General features: G+C 38.0%; 1 protein-coding gene across 3 annotated transcripts in view; it reads right to left on the reverse strand.

Annotated features, from left to right (window-relative positions):
• The window catches only part of ADAMTS3 (ADAM metallopeptidase with thrombospondin type 1 motif 3), a 356,812-nt gene that overhangs the window by 276,596 nt on the left and 54,822 nt on the right, over window positions 1-25,394 (reverse strand). Inside the window, exons 1-2 of one of the 3 annotated variants that reach the window (XM_054554041.2) lie at window positions 1,429-2,281; window positions 114-141 (exon numbers count right to left, since the gene is read on the reverse strand). In XM_054554041.2, coding sequence (XP_054410016.1) covers window positions 114-141; window positions 1,429-1,497 — 97 coding nt within the window. In that variant the 5' untranslated portion in view covers window positions 1,498-2,281. Of the gene's footprint in view, window positions 1-113; window positions 142-1,428; window positions 2,282-25,394 lie in introns of those variants that run through there. The other 2 variants (XM_024246584.3, XM_054554042.2) reach the window with 2 other exon arrangements.

Consider the following 25,394-nt stretch of genomic DNA (forward strand, 5'->3'; position numbering starts at 1 on the left):
TTATTTTTTTTAACCACCAGTGGGAAACATTTCAGAAACAATATTTTGCTTAGCTCACTTCATTCCCTTACTTTCAACTTAAGATAAGAATGGCATCTGAGAACAAAGCTTACCTATTTGCACCATTTCTTCATTACCAGCCTGGAAAGGAGGGGGAAAGCAAGAAAAAGAAAGTTACTGGGTTTCATCTTATCACCTTGTGAGTTTCATTTCTACCATTAATGCTTTCCAAGAGCTAACTAATCAGGAGATGCTAGAGACTGGGATTGGTGCCTAAAGCCTGCACCTTGGTTTGTAGAAGGTTCCATGAGCCAATTCCATAACAAGTTGGGGAAGGGAGTTGTTTGCCCCTTTTCATTTTAATTTAACACTTATGAAGCCAGCAAAAATACATACAGACTCTCAATGCTCTCTTCTGAAAACTCGTACTGGGTCTGGATTAGAAAAGAAAGTATGAATTTAACAGGCCAAAATACACCTAACAGGGGGCCTGATTAATCAGATTTAAGGTCAGGAATCAACTAGACAATTTTCTACTTTTTACCCTGTGGTCGATCAGACCAGGCCGACCGGAGAGGCTACGAAAACTAACAGAAATTCTGTACCCAAAGTCCCATCGACCAAGTGCTGATATGATTTACTACAAACAGCTCCCCTGGCGGAGCCTTCTCAAGGACTCTTCTGAGAGCATCGGGCTTCACCTTGAGCCTCCAAAGGGTTGGGGGCAGGGCCGAAAAGAAACAGAGCTGCACTCAATTTAGCTTTAAAAAGAGGAGGAGTTGTGCAGAGGGGGAGGGGAGAAGGCGGCCGGCGCCTGCAGCCTCTGCCCAGGAAAACGCAGGGCAGGAAACGTCTCCAGCCCCCCTCCCCAACTGTCAAACCCTAGCCCGGCCGTGGTACTCCCAGGACACGTGTCTACTGGAGCTCTCCCTGTCCGGCCCAAGGACTTCCTGAAACCCCCGCCTCCGGCTGCCCGAAAAAACCGTGAGTCAGTTCGGAGAAGAGAAAGCTCCAGGAACCCGACTCTGGCGGCAGCAGCCAGAGCGCTGGGATCCCGGACCCAGCGTCCAGAACTTCATTCAAGCGCCCAGACCGCCCTCCAGAAAGGGGAAGCCCAGATGGCCCGGCGAGGATGGGAACTGGCTGCGGTTTGTCACTAGGAATTGTTACGAATGTCGCAGACTGGTGAAGCCCTAGGTGTGACAAGACTGGGCTCCCGGAGTGGGCGTCATAACCTCCAGTGCAACTCAACCCTCCACCCCCAAAAGCCCGCACGCTGCGCCCAGCCCTCAAAACACCGTTCCTGAACGCAAAAGATAACAGGGAAGGCTGGGAGGAGAAGGAGGAAAGAGAGGAGGGTAGAGAGGGGAGGAACTTTTCGGGAAAAGGTTGGGTTTGAGTTTTTTATTGTTATTATTTTCCACTTACTTGTCCATCAGCTGAAGTCCTAACCTCTACCAGAGCGGCTGCTATCAACCAAAGTGACAGGAGAACCATCACGAGTCGAGTTCACTTTCCAACTACTGGGCAAAGCAAATGCCCAGAGCAAACCACCCCCCCCCCCCAAAATAAGTTTCTTTAAGAAAAAAAGGAAAAGGAAAAAAATGCAAAATAGAAAAAAATGCTCTTCTGTGCTTTGCTTCAATGAAAATGAAATTTGAGCTCTGAGACTGGCCCCCTCTGCTCTGCAGTTTTTTCCACTTCACCTTCTCACCCCGTCCTCCCAAACAGAGTTTGCAGGAGCGAGAAGGTGCTGCAAGCGGGCACAGGCTAAGCCCGGGAGAGGGGGAAGGGACGAGGGGCTTTCCAACTATCTCTGCCCAAAGCAGCTTTTTCGAGGCTTTTCGAGCACCATTGGTCCCTAAGGTTAGCGCGGAGAATGCTTGGGTTGCCCCGAGCACAGCAGGGGGAAGTATTAGCGAGAGAGACGAGCGAGCGGGAGCGGGAGAAAGAGGCAGGGAGAGGGCGACTCCGCCGCACACGCAGAGGTGGGGGCGGGAGGAGCGAAAGGGAGGAGGAGGAGGCAGGCGGAGGAGGTGGGAGGAGTGGGCCGCTCGCCGGCTCCTGTTGCTCGCAGCGCGGCAGTCTGCTGGCTGCTGGCGACCCGCGGGGCGCTAATAAGGCGGCCAGAGCTCCCCGGACTGCCCCTCCCGCAGTGGCGCCCACGTCATGCGGGGCCCGAACCCGCGCCCCCCGCACCGTGTCAGGATTGGAGACCGCTCGGGGGCTGGTGTGGCCCGGGCTCTACCTCCCACCCTGGAGCCTCTCCTTCTCCGCCTAGGGCGAGAGGAGGGGAGGGTCCAGGGGCGCCACCGGTCCCGACTGGCAGGACGCGCGTTGAGTTAATTATAGGAAGGGGGAGGGTCCAAGGGCTGGTCCTGGGCTGTAGGAAAATCAACTCCTACCTCCACTGTTCTCCCAGCCAGAGAATTCTACCCAAGAGAAGCTCTGGAACCTCCAGATCTTAACCACGCGGTGATCTCCCCTCCAGGCACCAGTCACCTCCCACGTTTTGGCAGGGGGTGTCCTTCTTTGTAAGCTCTTGTTTAGGCTTTATTCGTTTATATTAGTTTTAAAAGATACCACATCCTTTGCTTGACTCACCCAGATGCTTCCGTTTATCACTAGAGTACACAGGCCTCAGCGACTCTTCCTCACACCCAGATTAAGTTATCAAATGATTTCTGCCCGCTGTGGCCTGGCGCTTCCTGAGAGCAAATGACACCAACCTGAGAGTTTGCTGGAATCCTAGCCCAGGCCCACTCCCAGGCGTAGACACCTGTGGGTGCTTTCCGGAAAGCAGACAGGAGGAAAATTAAATAGCTCCAAACTCCACTGACCGGTCCACGAGCCAGGAGTGAGTAGACACAAATTTAGATACGAACTTCAAGACTTCAACTGGACAGAGTCTTGAAGAGGCCTGCCTACAATAAAACGAGCTAGTGTTTATCTTGTTATGAGATGCAAGATAAGTCATCGTTCTTGTTCTTTTTTAAAAGCAATGTGGGTTTGGAGGGTTTCCTATAACTTCGATTGATTGTTTATTCCTAGAGAGGTAACGTGATGGTTGTGCCTTTAACTTAAGCATGGAAAGATTTGGTGTTCACTGATGTTTTATCTGCTAAGTCTTCTCAAAATCATATATCGAGGACATTTCCATATACAAATGAGAAACTAGGTAACTAAATGGGCCCACCTAGTAAAACAGGATATTAGGTCAATTAGTTATTAATTGGAATTAGAATTAGACCCCAGCACTGAAGTATCTCTAAATTACTTTTTTCCTTCAATTAAAGCCTGTAGCATTTTTGTAACCTGTCATTGACTACCTATCCAGGAGTGATTTGCTAAATTTTACATCGAGTTTTCCTATTCATTAAAAAGAAGTAACCCTAAGCATTCCATAAATTAAAAATTTGTCAATTTACACTGACAAGTAAAAGAACACTAGAGATACACATTAGGAGATCTAGGTTGTAGACCCAGCTAACCTTGACAAGTCAGAATAAACCTCTATTTTGGTTTCTCCTCTATAAGATATTTGAGATCTAAAATCATCTGATTTTAGGTAATAACAAATAATGTATTTAACCATGGTGTTACAGTAGGCCCTTTTGTGTTAATTTTACAACATTCAGACATTAGTTATCACCTAACTCCTGGCACAGCAAGCAATTCATGTGACTTTCAGGAAAGCAGCGGCTTCAGACATTTTTGGCCATGACCACAGAGAGAAATGCATATTGCATAGCGACCCAGTAAAAATTTCATGATTCAGTACTTACCTGTACTGCATGCAACAACCCTGATATTTTTCTTGCCATTCTTTCCCACCAACCCCAATTGCAGATGAGGACTCAATTGATTTCACAACCCAATAAGTCATGACTCTCACTTTGACAAAGATCAATTTAAGAGCATACAATATGGTTTTTTTAATTCTAAATGAGTTCTAATTAATAGGGTTCTCCCAATATATTCTAAGGCAGAGTTTCCTAAAGTGTTCCCTGGAATATTAAATGTTTTACCAGGAAAAGGAAAATTCTCAGACAGCCAACTGAGCTCATGAAATACTTAGATAAACAAAACAAAATGGATCTCCTTATTTCAGACTTCAGGGTACCTGTTTAAACAAAAACATTTGTAGTCCCAGCTACTCGGGAGGCTAAGACAGAAGAAATGCTTGACCCCAGGAGGTAGAGGTTGCAGTGAGCCGAGATCGTGTCACTGCACTCCAGCCTGGGTGATAAAGCGATACTCCGTCTAAAAAAAAAAAAAAAACTGTGAGTCTTCAAGGGGAAGATGTAGTGCAATTTGGTCTCCTTACTTACATGACCATAGAATCCTTTTTTCTCATGCTTTATCCTCTGTGGAACACACATGGGTAAATGACATTACAAAGCCCAACTATTAAAGCAAAATGAACTTCAAGTTAGATAGGTTGGATTCTCATGAGGATTCAGCTTCAGTTTTCTCAACTCTAAAATTGGTTTCATAGTACTACTTTTGCAAACTCTTCATGAAAATTAACATGATCTTACATGTAAACTCTAGCACATTGTCTAGAATATGTAAGGGCTTCAGTGTAATTTTTTGAATAAACTGATGGCATATGTACAGATGGCTCATTGGTAATAAAATATGGCAAGGTCTAAAGAAAATAGGAAAATGTAAATAGCTAAAACGTGATTGACTTTTAATTTTGCCAGAGAGGATGTCAGGAGTCAGAGACAGAGTCATTTGAGTTCCTTTCAAAAACTGACCCCTACCAGCCTGCCTTATGTGAAATCCCTTCCCTTCCTCCATGTTTCTTTGGCTCAGGCTACAGTGTTGTTTTCCACACACCCTCAAGTTCACATTCTTGCTCATAGTGATTTCTCAGTCCATAGCACCCTTCCTCTTCCTGTCCACATGGCAAAGAGCATCATATTACAGGAGGTGCTAATAGGTACTCCACAAAAGTACTACACTAATGCTTGTAGTATGTATTATTTCAAAATATGTTTTAAGCATATAAATAATTTCAAAAGTAGCCATATATATTTAGTCTCCCTAATTGAAAATCATCTCCTTTAAAATAAGTTTCATGAAATTGGTTGACATATCAACATTTTAACCTGTGCATCCTCATATCGGCAGCAATTAAGTAAGTAGAGAGTTGTGGGGGTTTTTCTGTTCGAGGCTGACTGGTCAATGTCATAATTTGACAACATTTTGATACCCAATATTTATTGTGTGTTAAACCAATTAATAAAATTTTTGTCATTTCTTGCAGCAAATAATTAATTATAAATTCATTTATTAGGTTTATTTTGGGGAGGGGGGTTCCTTTTGGTTGTTTGCCTTTCCCATACTTTTAATATAACTAACAACCTTCTGTCAATATTTATTAGATACATTACAGTTTTTACATTTACAATTTTTAATTTCTTCCCATGGTCAAATAAATTTGAGAATTCTGCGGTCAACTTTGCTCAAAGTATAAGTATAAAACTTTATTGCATCATAAGTGGCTAGATTTATATCCACCTCCTTCTCTAAATTACAGGTTCCTTAAGGGTCTTGATCTTTGTTTTGTTTACTCTCTACCACCAATATCTCACACAATTTCCATCACACAAACGTTGCACAGTACTTTAATTACTGCAACTTGAACATCTCCAGGCAAAATTGTATCCTTTTATTCCTGCCTACTGATGAGCTTTATTCCTGGTCTTGGGATTCTTGACACCTAGAACTATCACAGGGGAATATTAGAGTAGGTACATGGGACCTACCACTATAGGACAGTGAAAGCTTGGCCTACTGTCCCTTTTTTCCATTCCCACACCCTATATCCTCATAGAGCACAGCTACAGGACATGCAAAATGAGAAAATACAGCCGATAGCAGCATGTAGAGAATTATTTTGTTGCTCATTGAGAGCAAGAGTCATCCTCAGTCTCACTCTTTCTCTCACACAGCACCCTCCCATTTTATATAATATTGAATTCTTTCATTCACAGGTCAGAGAATCAAGTATGTTGTGTATACATTATGCCTATTTTTTTTAACCAAGACATTAGGTTGGTAAAGAGTCAGGATGTCAAACTTTCATACTCATAGAATACAGCCTGGTGCATAATAGGCACTAAAAGAATAATTACTAAATGAATAAAGAAGTGAATATTTACTGTCTCTACTTAAAGTGAATATTTACTTCTACTTATTGTTACTTGAGTGAAATGAGTAGGGAGTTGTTGTCATTGTTTCTGTACTGTCAGTGAATAAGCTATTTCCAACTTGGGTCTTTTTCACAGAAATTTTCAGAAGTTCCATAAAAAGATTTTTAAAAATTAAACAACAGGGGCCAGGCGCAGTGGCTCACGCCTATAATCCCAGCACTTTGGAAGGCCAAGGCGGGTGGATCTCTTCAGGCCAGGAGTTAGAGACCAGCCTGGCCAACATGGTGAAACCCCATCTCTACTAAAAATACAAAATAGCCGGGCGTGGTAGTCGCGCCTGTAATCCCAGCTACTCGGGAGGCTGAGGCAGGAGAATCGCTTGAACCCAGGAGGCGGCAGTTGCAGTGAGCCGAAACCACACCACTGCACTCCAGCCTGGGCAACAGAGTGAGAATCTGTCTCCAAAAAAAAAAAAGTTAAACAACAGGAAAATTTCTAAACACAAGTATCAAGAAATCAGAGATGGAAAGGCCTTATTAGGTCATCTAGTTCATGCTTTGGCTACTGGTTGAGGCAGTGTTCTTCCTATAGTCATTTCCTTCAGAGGAAAACCATTATCTTGCAAGAACAAAGTTGGGTGTTCAGGATTTCTTATTTAATCACTTGTTTTTAGAAGAATAATTCCACAATGGGACAAAATCTTGAGGGAAAATTATTCCTCATGTTCCTTGATCTTTCTCCTTTTTCTCCACTTGGGATTATTCATTACACCCTTAACTATCATTAGCACCATAAATAACCTCTTTCTTTCCTTGATAAAGTTTGGTTTCACAATTAAATATTTAGCTGTTCATACTCAACTAACAGAAACAGATATTGCTGTTTACCATCTTTTGTTTTTATAGTCTTCCTCCGTTTCTTCAAGCCTTTAAGATATTTTTGGCTTGGAAACTCTGAATGGTAATGGAAGATTAGAGTCTTCCTGGGGCCAGGGTTAAAACAGAAACAAGGGAGCAATTAAAATTTGAAATTCTTTCAAATGTTTCTTATAAGAGCATAACTTAATAGTTTTAACTATTTTAGTAGCAAAGCATTTAGAATTATTGTTAGGTTACTTTGCATTCATGCAATGATTTTCTCTTGACATCTCAAGGAATTATAATCTAGTGGAATGCTGGATAAAATGAGTATTTAAGTCCATTAAATTAGTGTATTCCCTTGGAGAGTTGGGGGTTCAAAATGAGAGATGTGGCATAATACTTTTCACACAGCAGGGCATTCAACAAATATTTGATAAACTTAATTAAATAGCTATCTGACTCATACTAATTATACCAACACTTGTATTTTAAAGGGCCACCATATTGGTAACTGCAAAACTGTGAGTTGTTTTCTATAGTTGTCAATCCTGCAAAACATTTGTGTGGTACATCAACTACCATTTAAAAAAAAATAAAAGTACGATTCACAATCTCCAACTGGACTCAATAGACTTTATTGAGAGGGAAAAATTTTTAGCAAACTAGCAGTTACAGCTCATAAATAGGATTCTCCTACAGGAAAGTGTAGGTTATACAAGTCAGGAAAATAGTCAAGTGTTCTGAATTTACACTGGAGTCAAAACAAGATGAAGTGAGTTTATGTGGGGTAAAAGCTGTACTGAAATTACATTTGAGAGAATTCCTCCACTTATTAATAAGAGTTGTCAACAAAACTAGTTAACAAAGCAAAGTCTGTAATTAAATGTCCTAAATGTCTTTGAGATTAGGATAAAGTCTAAATTCTTTCCATGCTGTCTGAAGGGAGAGAAAACAGTCAGATATCGGCCAGGCGCAGTGGCTCACGCCTGTAATCCCAGCACTTTGGGAGGCAGAGGCGGGCGGATCACTAGGTCAGGAGATTGAGACCATCCTGGCTAACACGGTAAAACCCCGTCTCTACAAAAAAAATACAAAAAATTAGCTGGACATGGTGACGGGCACCTGTAGTCCCAGCTACTTGGGAGGCTGAGGCAGGAGAATGGCGTGAACCCGGAAGGCGGAGCTTGCAGTCAGCAGAGATGGCGCCACTGCAGTCCAGCCTGGGCGACAGAGCGAGACTCCATCTCAAAAAAAAAAAGGAGTCAAGATATCTTTTGGGCATTCAATCCAATGATTGTGAAGTAAATCACAGTTCTACTATGTAAGATTCGAGCATCATTGTGGTATATTAAAACTAACAGAAAGAGTTTATATTTTATTACTAGTTTCATGAGCCCTCTTTTATTTATCCAATGGCTGGCAAAGTTTTCATAAAATGTTTATAAAAGTTTTTGGTTTGGATTATGTTTTGTTTTAAGGGAAAAACAAATGTTCGCATCCCATTGAGTTACTGAAATTCACCCCCAATTTTATTTCATAAACACAACTTTTAAATAAGATCAGTTATTTAATTCTCAGGATATTACATGTATTCCTTATGGTAGCAATTAACTCTTTCCAGACTAAAAACAGCAAAGAGAAAATGGGAAGAAAAAAATAATTCAACAAACAAATGAAAAATTAGTTATGAAACTAACAATCAGTGCTAGACTGTATCTGCCAACACACAATCTTAGAATCTAGCTTGTTAGGAAGAAAAAACAAAACAAAACAAAAAACTGAACTCTGATCTGAAAGTTTTGAGTTTTTATTTTAATAGATTCTCATCCAGATTATAACAGATGTAATCAAGCTAGAAATTGTTACTACTCTTATTGTGTTGGTATTATTACAAAAGGTTACTTATGTTAAGGAAAAAAGACACTGAGATTTATGTGTAGGGTCTTTATTATGTTATGTCACACTAAAGAAAGCAAGAACCTAGGAGCTACCACTATTCTGGCAAACTGTAAATGGTAAGTGCTTAGTGCAGACAGTTCGAATGTGAGACTATAAAACTGTTCAGTAGTCCTATGCCACATAGAAGAAATATAAACTTTTCAGATTGAACTTTTGCTATCAACAAAATGTAACACAAAAGAAAATAGTCTGGTGACATTTTAATGCTTTTCATGCATTTGAGAAAAATATCAATATTCTTTATATTATTGTATAATTAATAACAGAAATTATTAACAGCATAAGGAAGTGATACAAGTCTATAAAGTTGAGTTAATCCTCAAATCTGTTGCCTTGATCACTCAAAAAGAGTTATGGCATTTTAACTAAATGTTAGCTTGTGACAAATCATCCTGAAAATATATGTCACCACTTACTATGTAGTTTTCTTATGTTTTATATGCACATAAGAAGTTGACCCATGGAGGTTTCTTTAAATGCACGTGTTGTATGCAACTCTGAGCTATTCTGATTCAACAGATCCACTGTGAAAATTTGGCATCTATATTTTTTAAAAGCTTCCCAGATAAGTCAGTCTAAATTGTAAACTTACGCAGTGTCACTCAAATTTTTCTACCATTTTTATCCTAATAAATGCAGATTCTGATTCAGCAGGTCTGGGGTGGGGCATTTCTAACAAGTTCTCAGGTGATGCTCATATTGCTGGTCCACAGAAAACACTTTGAATTGCAAGGCCATAGGACATGTTATTCATAGATAATTACAGAAAATAGAAACCACGTGACATTAAAATCAAGCATGAGCTATTTAGAATAACATCTAATTTTGTTCCCTATTCCTTACTAAACATCTATTATACACAGTTAACATATAATTCAGAACTGAGTAGAAATAAGTCCACAAAAGCATCTCTGTGGCATTGATTCTGAAATTAAATGTGTTTTCACTAAAAAGTCATTGAACCATGTGCTTTCTTACATCGTGAGCACATTAGATAAAACCAGTTTAAGAAAAGTCAATTATTAATTTTAAAAAATAGATCACAGTCCCTGATCTACAATTCCTCCAGGAATGTCTGGTGCCCACAGGAACGCATGACAGACGTTTCCTTTTGAGGTGCTGCATTTCTGAACTGCTCATGCAATAAGCCTGCACTGAGGATAGAAATTTGTCCACGATTTGCTGTCCGTTAGTAGTTTACCCAAAGTAAGTATTAAGATTCAAGGAGCTAGGCCGGGCACTGTGGCTCACGCCTATAATCCCAACACTTTGGGAGACCGAGGTGAGTAGATCACCTGAGGTCAGGAGTTTGAGAGCAGGCTGGTGAACATGGTGAAATCCCATCTCCACTAAAAACACAAAAATTAGCCGGGCATGGTGGCACATGCCTGTAATCCCAGCTGTTTGGAAGGCTGAGGCAGGGGAATCACTTGAACCCGAGAGGCGGAGGTTGTAGTGAGTGGAAATTGCGCCATTGCACTCCAGCCTGGGCAACAGAGCAAGACTACGTCTCAAAAAACAAACAAACAAACAAACAAACAAAAAACAGATTTAAGGAACTGACTGAGGTTATCCATTAAAGAAAAGAAGGTTGAAGGACCATTTGGTTGATGCTATTATTGAAGGAATAACCGACCGCATGCAGAGGCTCACACCTGTAGTCCCAGCACTTTGAGAGGCCATAGCGGGCAGATGCCTTGAACCGAGGAATTGCACACCCACCTTGGCAACAAAGTAAGACCTTGTCTCTACACACACACACACACACACACACACTACAAAAATTAGTCCGACATGGTGGCGTGTGGCTATGGACACCACTGTACTCCAGTCCGGGTGACAGAGCAAGACCCTGTCTCAAAAAAAAGATAACCTTAAGATACTCCTAGGCACTGCAGTTTGTGAGACTTAGATTAATTATAAAAGTATTTGGTTGATATAAGTCAGACTAAGTCTTAATTAATGCTAATATTATAGCATATGTTTCAAAACTACATAGAATCTCATATTTCTTGCTTGTTGTTTTCTTATATTCATTATATAAATCCTGTTTCTAGGTATATAAATGTCCCATTAATCCCTTTGATCACACTAGAAAATGATGTTTTTTCATCTTCCATGAGACTAGATGATGTTATTATTAATATGCAGATAGAGATAAGCTTTATCAAGAGAGCAGTCTATAAAAGATGTTGACATCCTATGAAGCAGCAAATATTTATTTTGTGTCTTCTTCTCTCTATATTCTTTAACTATCCTTCTCCATCCCTCACCTCCCCCACACAAGTTCTGTGTTCTCTTGCTTCAAGGAAATAACAGACAGAAATGCCCCACGTACAGCTTGTCCTGCTTGCTTTTGTTTCCTAGAAGCTTAAGGGTAGAGAAGTGGTGACTTTGATAGATGAAAGAGACGGAGACAGAGATGTTAACATCTGGGTTCCCCTAAGGCCTGCAAGGCCAAGGGCAATGGAGAGAGCAGGGTCTTGGAGAGCAAAGGCTGCTGCTAGACCTGGGGAAGCTGAAACCCGGGAATTTGTGTTCCCCACCAAGACACAAAGGCTTGGACACAGGGAGTCTCAGGTAAACTGTACTGCTCAAGCCTAGAGAGGTCATTTTCATTATTTTAATGAGTGTAAGATTCCAGGAAGTGAGACCAAGTAACTGAGGCTGAATGTTCTGCCAGCCCAAAGATCTGGGCATTAAAAATGGGCATTAAAATTTAATTTGAGTTAAATAAAAGAAAGAAAAGTAAGATTGCTTGAACATCCCAATAATGGTTGCAAAATCATACATACCAAACCTAAATTTGTTCCCTCTAAGCAGGAGATTATAATAAGCAAGTAGTGTTCACCCCTATTTGTAGCAATAGCTAGGAGAATTCTCTAAGTTGAGACTTTACAAAATTAAGAAACAAAATATAAGATTTGTTGAGAAAAATTAAGTCACTAGCATGGATGGAGAGTCCAGATGTATTTTACCACATGTTTAGTGTAAGCACAAACAAATACAGAGTATACAGTGGAACTCTAATATAAACTGCCCCTTGCTGTGCACTAAGGGATTGGTATGAATCTGGACTGGCTAAGAGAATGTTGCCTTACTTCTCTTTGGGTCTGGATTCACTTCCTTGCATTACTGTTCAAGCTTGGCTGATTATTTGTGTGAATCGAGCTGGATTTGTTTCATGCTAATTTCAAATAGACCAGTTGCTTTCCCTTAATAAGAGCTTCTTTGCTGGTAGTTCACGGCTTCCAACTGCAAATGTTCATAGCTTCCTTCAAGAAAATCATTGCCAAATGATTTGTTTTAAAGTTCCAGAGGTTTTCTCTTTCTTATAGACTTTAGAATTCTCAGTGGTCTACTGTATTTATTCGGAGAGAAAAATCTAATTGTGTAGCCCTATAGCATTGTAATCTGGAACTTCTTCATCCTGTTGTGGCAGAGGAGAGGCACTTTAAATTCCAGCTGGGGGAGGCATAAATCCAGATCAGAATCCTAGGTGCAAACAACTCTTGTTTGGGAAAAACAGAGCCTCCATAACATGGGCTGTTCATATGTAGTGGTTTTCACCTCAAGTCATTATCACATGGACTAAGAAGATACTCCTTCCTGTCCCACTGTATATTTTTCTTTTGAATTTGTATTGAAATGTGTGCATGATGCTAAGCATGTACATAATCCAGACTCCATTCCCCATAAATAAAAACAAGCTGAAATATCACTGGCAGATAACCACCATATAAACTGAAAAATGCACTTCATTTAAAAAGTGCTGCTCATAAATTATCCCATCCTCCAGGCCTAATTCAGTAACATAAGCTGTATGTCTAAACTTTACTTCTTCAAGTACTACAATTAGTTCTTAAAGAGCATCATACATTTAATTTGTTATATTACATATTGCATCTATTGCATAATATTTTCCCATGAGCATCAGCAACTTCAAAAGTGAACTCTTATTTTAACCAGTCAGAGAAAACTCACTGTTACCAAAAATAAAAAATAAAAAAGCCATACACAAATGATGAGCCATCTTAGGAAGTTTTCTGAAACAATTACTGCATTGACATAAGCAAAACATTTTGCAGTGACATTCTAACAAATACTCTGATAATATAGCTCTTTTAAACTCAGTCAGCCTGGTGAAAACAAAACAAAATAAAACAATTCTTTATAAATCATGCAAAGCAGAGGCTGTTTAACTTGCTAACTAACAGAACTATCATAATACGCAGCTTCTATTTATCGCAGTTAACAGGGCTCTCAGAAAAATCACAAATGTAAAGATTGTATCTGAGCCAAACTCACTTCCTCCCAGTCTTTTTGAACACACTGTTCTTTCAGACATGTAATTGTTTCCTAGTCTAACTTCTACCTCCAGGTATATAAGAACCTGATATTGTCTGTATCATTATTAGTTAATTCCACTTTAAATTCATTTCCTATTTTATTGTGTGATACTTGTGTTATACCATTACTTTTATATTTACAAGTAATATACATATGCACACATATAGACATATATGTAATAACATAGTGTCATACAAACATCATTATTTGTGTGTGTGTGTGTATATATATATCCTAAGATATACTAATGCTACTGTAATTAAAATAAAATGTCTAGATATTTATATTTATATATCGCAGTAATATAGTGACATCACATATATGTATAAAACACAGTAACAGCTGGGCGCGGTGGCTCTCACCTGTAATCCCAGCACTTTGGGAGGCCAAGGCAGGCAGATTGCTTGAGGTCAGGAGTTCAAGACCAGCCTGGCCAACATGGCGAAACCCCTTCTCTACTAAAAATTCAAAAATTAGCTGGGTGTGGTGATGTGCGCTGGTAATCCCAGCTACTTGGGAGGCTGAGGCACAAGAGTCACTTGAACCCGAGAGGTGGAGGTTGCAGCAAGCCCAGATCACACTACTATACTCCAGCCTGGGCAATAGAGTGAGACTCAGTCTCAAAAAAAAAAAAAGTAATATTATATATATAATGTGTATGTATATACGTGGAGAGACAAAATCTGGCAACTTTATTTTAATTAATATAACATTAAAATATCTTAGGATGAATTTCATGGTTCATCTCTTTTTTTTTCCTAAAAATGTCTTAGCTATATACACTTCAGAAAATAAACAAGCAAGCAAACAAAAAGAATAAGAGCAAAAGGAAAGACAGGAAAGAAAAGGAAGGGAGGTACAAGGGAAGGGAGAAAAAAATCACAAATTTTTTTGTCAAATTTTGCTATTACGTTTATAGTAGTTGAGTTTTTCTTCTTTATTTAGGTTCTTTATAGTCATTCTTCCTTGGAAGTAATTTAGGAGAATTCACCTGTAAAACTATCTGGACAGGAGCCTTACAAAATAATACAATTTTTAAGTACTTCTCTGGTTATCTGGTCTTTCTCATTATTGTACAGTCCATTTTACTAATTTATAGTTTCTATAAAATCGTATATATCACTGAGATTTTACCATTATTAATGTAGACTTATATGTATCTTATTTTTAAATTTTTATACATGTATCATTTTATTAATGTTTCAATTCATTTTTGTTGTTTAGATTTACCAGCATATTATATATTTTTATGTTTTTAAAAGAACCCATTGTTAGCTTTTATGATTTTCCATAGATTTTTAATGTGTAATTGCTCACTTATATTTTGTATAAATTAGCTTCTTTCTCCTACTTTTCTTAAATGTAACTGCTCATTTTCAAAAGTGTTCACATATTTTTTAAATTAGTTTTATTCATTCATGTTTAATAATATAAATATGTAGTCTCTCACTTTCTAGAATGGCTTCTTTTGGTCATTTACCATAACCTTTGATACACTGAATTTTCATTGTTCTTATTTTTTGTGTAGTTTTTAAACTATCTAGACTATCTGGAAATCATCTCTTTCATTCAAAAATTGCTTAAATGTAATTTATTTTCCTTAAACTAGGGCTACTAATTTCTCTTTTTAAACCTATTTTGCCTTGTTTTTACTGAGCCCATTTTAAAGTTCAAACTCAGACTCAGCTAATTCAAATTTCCCTTAATTATCTTTTTAATAGTATTTCTCTCTGGCTCTCTTTCTGTTTCTGAAATCTTTGTCATATGTGTACTAAATTTCTTGCTTCTGTCTACATCTCATCTTTTCTCTCATCATTTTTATCTGTATCTATTTGGGCTCTTGGAGAATTTAGTGAACATTTCAAACTTTTAAAATTCAATTTGCTATATAGACAAACCTTTCTTCACAACCTCTTTTATTGCTTTTAATTTGGCAATCATATTTAAACTCTTCTTTAAATTATAGTTGAATTACTCTTAGGGTTTTTTCATTACTTATCATGTCATTTCTTTGAATCTTATTGAGTATACATAAAAGAGATTCAAAATTTACTACCTTTTTTTCTAATAGTAAGCTCCAATGTTTCAGAGCGGTCCCCTTCCTTTGAACTAAAATAACTGATGTGTCTGATGATTTTTCTGTCTCTTCGGGCACACCTGAGGCAATGGAAATTAATTTCTTGTTGCCATAATTACAAGCTGATATGGAACTGTCAAAACCATGCAGGTCTCTATTTACGTCTTTCAAGTATAAAAACAAATAAATATAAAAATTGAGATTTACTTTAATAATACTTTGCTAGTTCAGAGGTACAGTGGCCTGGAGAGAAATAGGAAGTATCTGAAGCCAAAGACAGAAAGTAATGGCCAGGAATTACTGGCAGAAGGCCACCATTCTTTGCCTGGCACAGTTGCATTTGTTACTAACCAACCAAAGAAGAGCCTTACTCCTTACCTACTGGGCCAAGTAGGCAGCGAATAAATGCCGCTTTGGGCATCTCCACTTGCCATGACCTCCTGGAATCAATTGTGTTTCCCAGAAGCAGTAATAGGATCCATATTGTCACACTGGCTTTGGACAGGGAAGAAGGGAAAAGGGCTGATAGCCTACTGAGATTTTGCCAGGCCTTTTGCACAAGTTGCCAGTACTTCACCTATAGAGGATCATGTGTCCAATCAACCATGTCTATTTCAATCCTGTTCATCCAAGCAAATAAAAATTCCTCAGCGAATCTCATGTGAGAAAACCATGGGTTATCAGAATTGATTAAAGTTATGTCTTACTTTTATATCAGTAGTCATATGTGCTTCATTAACAATCTGTATTAATGTAGAGGTTTTTTCCTTTTGGGTTCCTAGGATATAATCCTATGCTTTCAATTTTATGTCTACTCTGGCTGTGATGTTTCTGAAAACAGTGCCTAACAACTGGGTCAGTTTGTCCACTGACATCTGGGAAAATGCTAGACTGACTTTGGTCCATGAGTGGAAGAAAAGTCACATAGAAGCATGTGGTCTCTTCACATTTTCCCAGCTTCTGGCAACTTCTAAAATAGCTGCAACGAGTGGTTTGTGCCAGCACTTCAGAGATCGCTTTAGCCTTTTTGTTCAGAGAGGACATATTTCTCTCTGTGGATTAACAATTATACATTCTACCACAATGTGCATAAAAGAATAATATTTTAAATCTAAAAAGTAGACTACACTAGAGGTACAGCTTTTATAACAAAGGGAACAATTTCATTTGTATTGAATACCATTGAAACTGTTCAATGATATTACTCTAAGACATATATACTTTCTTGATAGTAAAAAGCAACAAAATATTAATGAATGAGCTGAATGTTTTCAGATAAAATGTAAGGAAATAGGAAAATATAGAAAAATCTCTCTTAAGGTAAATCTTCAGAAAGATTTTTTTTAGATTCTCTTTTATATTGTCTTCTACTTCCTACCAAAGAAATTTTTCCCTCCTAACCTTTTCTTTCAATCTCTTACAAACATCTCAAGTACTTTTACCTGAACACTTGTTATGCAATTGAAAAAAGGAGGCACTCATGAATGAAACCAACAATACAAATATTTCTCATTTAACGGAGATACTGATAATGCATACCTAGAGATATACTCTCAAAAATTTCATGAACCAACTCACTACACTCCTCTATGACACTTCTGGGGAAGAAACCTTCATCTTTATGCTCATGCACTCTGATTTTGTTTTGCATTGTTTTTATTTATTTGTTTTACATTACGTTAACTGTTTGGCAGAGGAATAGAAGTCATCAGATATGGGGAATTTCCCTCACTTGTACATTCCAAAATGTATTTTCCTAAATCAATATATAATAGATAATGTTCTAAGAAAATGCATTGGCCATTTGCCATGAATTCTTTTCAAGATTCTCTGGGTACAAAGACGGGCCTAATGATAACAAGGAAATGCAGGCAGAGATGACACAATCTACCATCCCCTTGCAGATCGGCTTTTTCTAAGTCAGAAGGGGAAACTGGCTGTATAAAAGCTAGATTACCAGAAATTGGGGATGATATGTCTCTATTGATTGACGGATTATGAGCTAAATCTATACTGTCTTCATCCTTTACTCTTGATGGGAACTCTTCCCAGAAGATATACAATCAGTTGAGGACACTCCTTCAGTAAGGAATACCTCTAACTACATGGAATAAAGCTCCGCTAAGAGTGACACTAATTATCTGGAAAACAAGAAGATACTATCTAGGATAGTGCAGCTGCTCAGCTCAAAAATATTATCAAAAACCTGGCTGTCCATCTTTCCATCCTGTTCTCTTTAGTGGTGTTGGACCTCATCCTCAGGATTGTAGCCTCGTGATCACAAAGTTATTGCTACACTCTAGGTATAGAACCTATCTTATAGGGAGGAAGGGAAAAAGCAATGAAGAACAGTTGGTCTAAGCAAGAAGACAAAACCTTCCTTAAATCCAGCAAATTCTCTGTAATCCTTATTAGCCACAGCTGTGTGGTGTGGCCACCACTAGGTTCAGGATGTCTGAGATACTGAATTATTTTAGATGGGTTGGTCGCCTCCCTTAAGGAAATTGGGAAATTTTTAATAAAAGAGACAAAAAATAGATATTAGATAGTCAAGGAGCATTTTATGCTGAACAGCCTTCCCTGACAGATGCCTCTTCTTTGGTCTAAGTAGTGATATCTTTAGAGGCACTAGCTCTGTAATATCAGTTGATTCCTATTGATGCAGATGAATTGGACTTATGGATTCTCTCAGTATCTAAGCAATACAAATATTATTTCTACTTTAAATAATCATTTAAATAGATTTTGTTTCACATACATTACATACATTTTGCTTCATTCTTCACATTGATGATTTAAAACACTTTATACAATGTACTTACTCGTGACATTCACTATAAAATCTCTGTTGAATTCACTAGTTCAAATCTTTTACACCATATTTAAAGACATAATGCCCTCCATCACTTTAACATATCAGAATGTCTCACTTTATATCTACTTTATTTAGAGAATTAAAATCATCTCTTCCCTTCTAACTGCATCTTTCCTCAAAGCCCTAGTTGACCTTCCTTTTTGTCTGTAGGAAGAGAAAGAAAATGTCTACATTTCAACTTAAAGGCAATTATTGAAATGTAATGTTTCTTGAAAATAAACTTTTTATTTTAGAATAGTTTGTAATTTACAGAAAAAATTGCAAAGATAATAAAGGGCATTTCCATAAGCCCCACACCCAGTTGCCCCTATTATTAACATTTTACATTAGTATGACATATTTGTCACAAGTAATGAGCCAATATTGATACACTATTATTAAAGTCTATATTCAGATTTCCTTTGATTTTTACCTAATGTCCTTTTTCTGTTCCAGGATCCCATCCAAGACACCACATTACATTTAGTTTTCATGTCACTTTGTCTTCTCTTGGTTGTGACAGTTTCTCGTACTTTCCTTGTTTTTTGTCCTTGTTTTTTGTAACCTTGATGGTTTAGAGGAATACTGGTTATCTTATAGAATGTCCCTCAAGTGGGATTTGTCTGAATGATTAGACAGGTTGGGCACGGTGGCTCACGCCTGTAATTCCAGAACTTTGGGAGGCCTAGGCGGGCAGATCACCTGAGGTCAGGAGTTTGAGACCAGCCTGGCCAACATGGTAAAACCCGGACTCTAATAAAAATACAAAAATTAGCTGGGCGTGGTGGCAGGCACCTGTAATCCCAGCTACTAGGGAGGCTGAGGCAAGATAATCACTTGAACCCAGGAGGCGGAGGTTGCAGTGAGCGAAGATCACGCCATTGCACTCCAGCCTGGGCAACAAGAGTGAAACTTCATCACACACACAGACACACACACACACACACACACACAAAGAAAGGGCTTATACATTTTGAGGATGAAAACTAGAGAGATAGTGCCATTTTCATTGCACCACATCAAGGGTACATACCAGCAATAGAACTTTTTGATGTTAACTTTGATCACCTGGATAAGGTAGTGTTTTTGGGATTCTCCCCTGTAAAGTTATTTCTCCTCCCATTTTTTATGTTGTGTTCTTTGACAAAGGTTACTAGACACAGCCCACACTTAAGAAGTGGGGAGTTAGCCTCCTCTTCCTTGAGGAGAGAATATCTACATTAATTATTTGGAATTCTTCTGCATGGGGTATTTATTTATCATCCCTCACTAGTTTATAGAGTCAATCATTTATTTATATTGGTTTGTACTCATGGGTATTTATTTTAAGCTTTGGATTATAACACAATACTACAATATTTCCTTGCTCAAATTGCTCCAAATGTGGCCATTGGAAACTCTTTCAGTTCTCTGCTGTGTACTTTCACATATTCCCATCATTAGTGTCTGTATTTTTTTTTTTTTTTTACATTTCTTTATCTTTAGGCACTACAAGATGTTTCAGGCTTATCTTGTATATTTCCTGCCCTAGTCCTAGAATTGTCTACTTCTCTACGGAGTTCTGGCTCCTTTTATTAGAGAATGGCATTAGAAACCAAGATCTGGATGCTAGGTGCAAATTTACTTTTAAGTGGCAGTTGCAACGTAATGAGAAACACACGGAAATTAGATTCAAACCTGGAATGAGAAAATAAAGGTTCAAAGCCTGACTATCCATCATTTTGTAGCTGTGTATTCTTGGCTATGTTACTTAGCTTCTCTAGCCCTTAGTTTCTAATGTGGTAGCCGTACTAATAGCTAACATGTAGAATAGGGTTTCTCAACCTTGGCACTGTTGACATTTATGCCAGATAACTATTTGTTGTAATAAGCTGTCCTGTGCATTGCAAAATGCTTAGCAGCATCCCTGGCCTCTGCCCACTAGTTGCCAGTAGCTTGTGCCAGTCATCAAAATTAAAAATGATTTCAGACATTGCCAAATGTCCCCTGAAGGGCAAAACTGCACCCAGTTGAGAACCACCACTGTACGATTCCATGAGATTGATATTATTTTACAGATGAGGAACGGGTAAAGAAGGAGGTAAGAAATTCACCCAAGGTTTCATAGCTAATTAGATACAGTACTAGGGTTTAAGCCCAGAGAGACTGACTTTTAACCTCATGATCTTAACAACACTACAACTGCCTCTGTAAATGATAGGGGTAATAATTCTGCCCTTTCAGAGTTATAATAATTAAATGAGATATCATCTGTAAGAACATCTTACAAGGTACTTAGGAGAAGAGGGCTTCGATAAATGTCAGTGGAATCTGTAACTGAATCCCCTGCTGCCTCCACAGCAAGCTTGCTCCAACACACTCCCTCTAGTATTGTCTTTAGTTCTTCCTTCTACACATTTTTTTACCTTCTGCCTACAAATGTGCTCAGATCTTTCCAATCTGAAGAATCTCTCCTTTGATTAGATCCCTCTTTCAAGTTATCAAACTAATATTCTTAACACCACATTCATATTTATTTTCTCTTCTTTATCATTCACTCATTTCATAGTGCTTTAAAATCTTGATTCATTTCTGCCTGTGAGTACCTATTGACCTAATCCAAAAGGCATGATAGCCCAATAAAGGGGTTCAAGGGATGTATACTTTCACAGTCGCTTTGTGCAGATAAAAAAACTGAAGCAAGAACTATTTCATGAATTGCCAAGGCCACATAACTATTGTGCACATAGTACTTGCTACAAAAGTCCTTTATGCTTTCATTCCTATGGGTCTCTACCTCATATGAAGTTGCTGAACATGCCTCCTCGAAACTGTCTTTTTTTATTTTGGTGACATCTATTTGTTTTCTGCTACCTTTCCAATCTCTCTTTTTCCACATTCTTAACGAGTTTCCTTTCTGCTTTTACTCATTTATGTATCAGCAAAGTTATTCCCTTAGCCATGCTTAATCTCTTTTCATTAGTTACATACTATCTCTCACAACCTCAATAGTCATACATATTTCTTTCAGATCTGTACCTCTCACCTACCCCATATTTTGAGTCGCTGACCCACAGTTTTAACTGCCTAATTAAATCTGTAGCTTAGATTTCCTACAACTACCCAAAAGAGAATTTTCAAAGCGGAAGTCATTTTTACTCCTAAGATATTATTTTCAGTGTACCTATTTTTCTTAATGGAAACTTAAATCATTGTTATCTCTTCTATTTCTTAACTCTATCACCCTTGTTTTAAATCTTTGTCAAATTCCATAGATTTTCACCCTTGTAAAGTCTTTAATATATATCCATTTAATTACAATTTCTATCACTTTAAGGTTTTTGTTTTTGTTTTTGTTTTTGTTTTTTTTACTATTGCCTGGAACATTTACATAATTCAATGAATGGCCTCTTGCTTCAGCCTTTCCTTCCCTAAATCATCTTGGAAGTTATGACAGATTCAGCTTCTTAAAACACAGCCCTCACAATGTGATAGCCCTATTCAAAACTGTCAGTGGCTCTTCATGGTGTTCTTCAATACAGTAGCCACCAACCATTTATGGCTATTGAGCCCTTGAAATATGGTTACCAAAACATAACCAGGTAAGCTGGAAGTATAAAATACACAGTGGGTTTTGAAGACAGTCCAAAAAAAAACCTTTAAAATATCTTTAAAATAGTTTTAATAGAGATTACATGTTAAAATGGTCATATTATGAACATATTGGGTTAGATAAAGTGCATTGATAAAATGAATTTTACCTTATGAAGTGATTAATAGAAATTTAAAATTATATATATACTTCACATTATATTTTTGTTGGATATTGCCAGCCTAGACAACTAAGAACACATTACTTGATCATATAAATTCTACTATAATTTCCCAACTTTCTTTCCCAACTTTTTCCCTATTATTTCCATATACATACCATGTACTCCATTCAGTTTAGACAATTGATATTCCTGACCATTCCCCCCTCTTTATCATCTTCATGTCTTTTCTCACATTGTTCACTCCTGATAGAGCACCCTATCCCCCATTCCTGCCTATCAACCCGGACTCTTGTTAGCCAGTAACTACAACCTAATTCAAGAGGGCTTGAACAAAATACCATTTTATTGGCTTGTGTAGCTGAAAATCTAGATGTCAATTTGAGAAACAGTTGGATCTGGGAGGGTTAAATACTGTTATCAAGATATGATAACTCTCATTCTATCACTATCATTTTCATTCTCATTCTATCACTATCTCTTTCTTTCTATCCCTCCATCCCATCACTCTTGGTCTTCATCTCTTGTCTCTACTTTCCTTTGCATTGGCTTCAATTTAATTTGAAGATCTCTCCATGTACTGATCTTATATAGCTCCAACTTTAACAACCCCAAAAGCAAAAAAGTACCTTTTCACTTCATTGGGTCATATATCTTCAAGGGAATAATTGTTAGCTGAGTGGCTAGGCTTGGGACACATGCAAATCTTGGAAACAAGAATGGGTCAATTCAACCAACCAGATAGCTTGCAGGTAGGAGAGAACTTATCCCCAGGAGAAAATCAAGATGATAATACCAGAAGACAAAGAAATGGCTTCTGAGCAGAACTAACAGATGTAATTACATTATCAAACTTCATCATTTCTATAAATTTTTAATACAAACTGATTCAATAAAGGAAAATTTACATTTATGTCCCAGAGCTCTATAGACCATTCTAAAGAAAACAAAATCTCCTGATGTGAGAGAAAGCCTTGTGTTATATTCCAAATACAAATGGTAGACAATAAGAATCATTTGTAGGCATTTTACAAACAGTGCCAGCACCCACCCAGGAACACCACTGGGTCACATTCAGAGCCCTGACCTCTTACGATTGTTTGTTTGGAATTTATCTTCCCTAACTCTTACAGTAGGTGGTCACTAAATATTTTCTTAAATTAATGCTAACAGATGCTTTAGTTATCTGATAACTATATATTTCAGAGGATTTTTACCTCAACTCCTTTGACCAAATTGCAAATTAATTGACTAATCACATTTTGATACTTTTTACAGTGAATGCAGAAACTGTCATAGAATGTCCTCTGATTGAAGAAAGAAAAACACAGAGATCTGTGGAAGAATTCATTTCTCATCAACAATGGCCAGAGCATGTATTATTTCAGAGAGTTCTCCAGAAAATGGAAAGACTTTCCAAATTCGAGAGAAGACAGAAAGGATCTTTATAAAATCATTTCTTTAAAAAAGAAGCAGAAGACAAAACTGAGTGCCTGAGGGTCAGAATTTTCCCCCATCCACTCTAGCATAGGAGCCCGGAGTCTTTTTGAGAAAAATTTTAGTTTTGGTAGAGATTGTGTGTAACTTTGAATAGTCACTTAATTTCCATTTCACCATGTGTAAAAGGTGAATAACAACATCTACCCCAATCTATATCACAGGAATTGAACAAGATAAAGTAATATAAAAATAATCTATGTGAAAGATAACATTTTATGAACTGCAAAGTTCCACACTATTATCAGGTTGGAAGAAACTATAAGATCAAAATATTTTCAAAAGAAGGAAACTTCATATATTTTGCATACCTAATTTATACACACTTCAATTAGTTTGGACCATAGCATGACATGACTTACTTTAGTGAAATATATGCAAACATTTTCAGGCCTGATGCCCACTCTAAAATCTAAATACTGGTGAAAACTGATAATTTTTACCAGTGCACATTCTTTCAAGTAGTGAGTCACATGTCAAGAACAACAGAAATTGTTAAAATGTTTACTCTATCATTTACATCTGTTTTGTATTTTATACTGGAAATTAACATTGAAAACTGGAAATCAATACAAAGACTGGATTGATTACTGTCTGTACTAGGGGAACCAGTAACTGAGAAACCCCTGAGTTGTAAGCTTTGTGATATTTAAAAAGCTAGAAGAAAAATGATCATAAAAAAAGAAACCTGAGAGCCAAAATCTGAGATGCTGAAGGCTCCTACAATTCAGGGACAGATTGCAAGTGATCTGAGCCCAAACATAGAAGTAAATAAGCTACAAAACCAAACTGTTCCTTTCTTTCTATCAACTGGACATTCTTTTTTCACTGCACTGGAAGGCTGCATCAGAAAAATATCCCTTAATTAGTTTCATCTGTGTTTATCATGAGTAATATTTTTTAAATAGATCTTCAAGTGACCTTTTCTTTTCCTCACTACCGATTTGACATGGTTTGTTTTTCAATCATCTCTGTGAGCTTGTGCCAGGCGAGGCTGTGCCTTCTTGTCTCACAGTCTGGGGTTCAGGTAGTGACACTGTGGAGTTCTAGCTGTGAGGTCTATGGGAGGTACTTTTGTACTAAACAAGTATAGACCCTGGATACTCCAATAAAAGGTCGGCATTGTCACTTTAGAGTTCTCTTTTCTCATGGTAGCCTGGCAACCGAATTGCGTCTCTTTGATGGAGGGCGTTCCTACTAGAAAACAGCTTTATGAAAAGTGTCAGGGTCATCTTTAGAAACCCAAAGAAAACAAAACAAAACCCCCCAAAAAAAGCCTACCACCAAGAAGGCAAAGAAAAAAAAAATCTGCACAACTCAATTATTCAGCTGCACACAACTGCGCCTGTCAGGTCTTGGTAACAACACTCACTTGAATTTAATTAAGTTTGTCCATGTAGCCTGTGAACTGCTCACCAGACCTGCTGGAAGGGGATGAAAAGCCTGACGGCAGGCCCCGTGAGGCCATTGTTGATAAGAAAGGGCACAACATTCTCAAGTTAGGTAAATTCCCATCCCCTTGCACACAAAATGCACTGGGGTAATATCATTTTGAAGGGTGTGTCAGAAAGTTGGGTTGCCTGAGAGCCAAGACAGAGGAGAAGTTTTCCCACCAATAACATATCCACTCCGTCTGGAGGCAGTGTGCTGAATGGTAAAGTGCCTGGCCTTTGGAAAGCTAATGGCCTTTGGAACTTTGAAGTCAAACAATTAGATTGAGATGCCTGCTCTGCCACTTACTTGTTCTGTTATTTTGGGGAGGTTAAGGAACCTCGCCGAGTCTCAGTTTCCTTATTTGTAAGCTAGAAAGTCAAAACTCCTGAAAGTTTATCAGGATTCAGTGAGGTCCTATTGGTAAAATGAGATACTGTTGGCTCTCAA

The sequence above is a fragment of the Pongo abelii genome, chromosome 3, assembly GCF_028885655.2.
Source record: "Pongo abelii isolate AG06213 chromosome 3, NHGRI_mPonAbe1-v2.0_pri, whole genome shotgun sequence".
Taxonomy (NCBI): Eukaryota; Metazoa; Chordata; class Mammalia; order Primates; family Hominidae; genus Pongo; species Pongo abelii.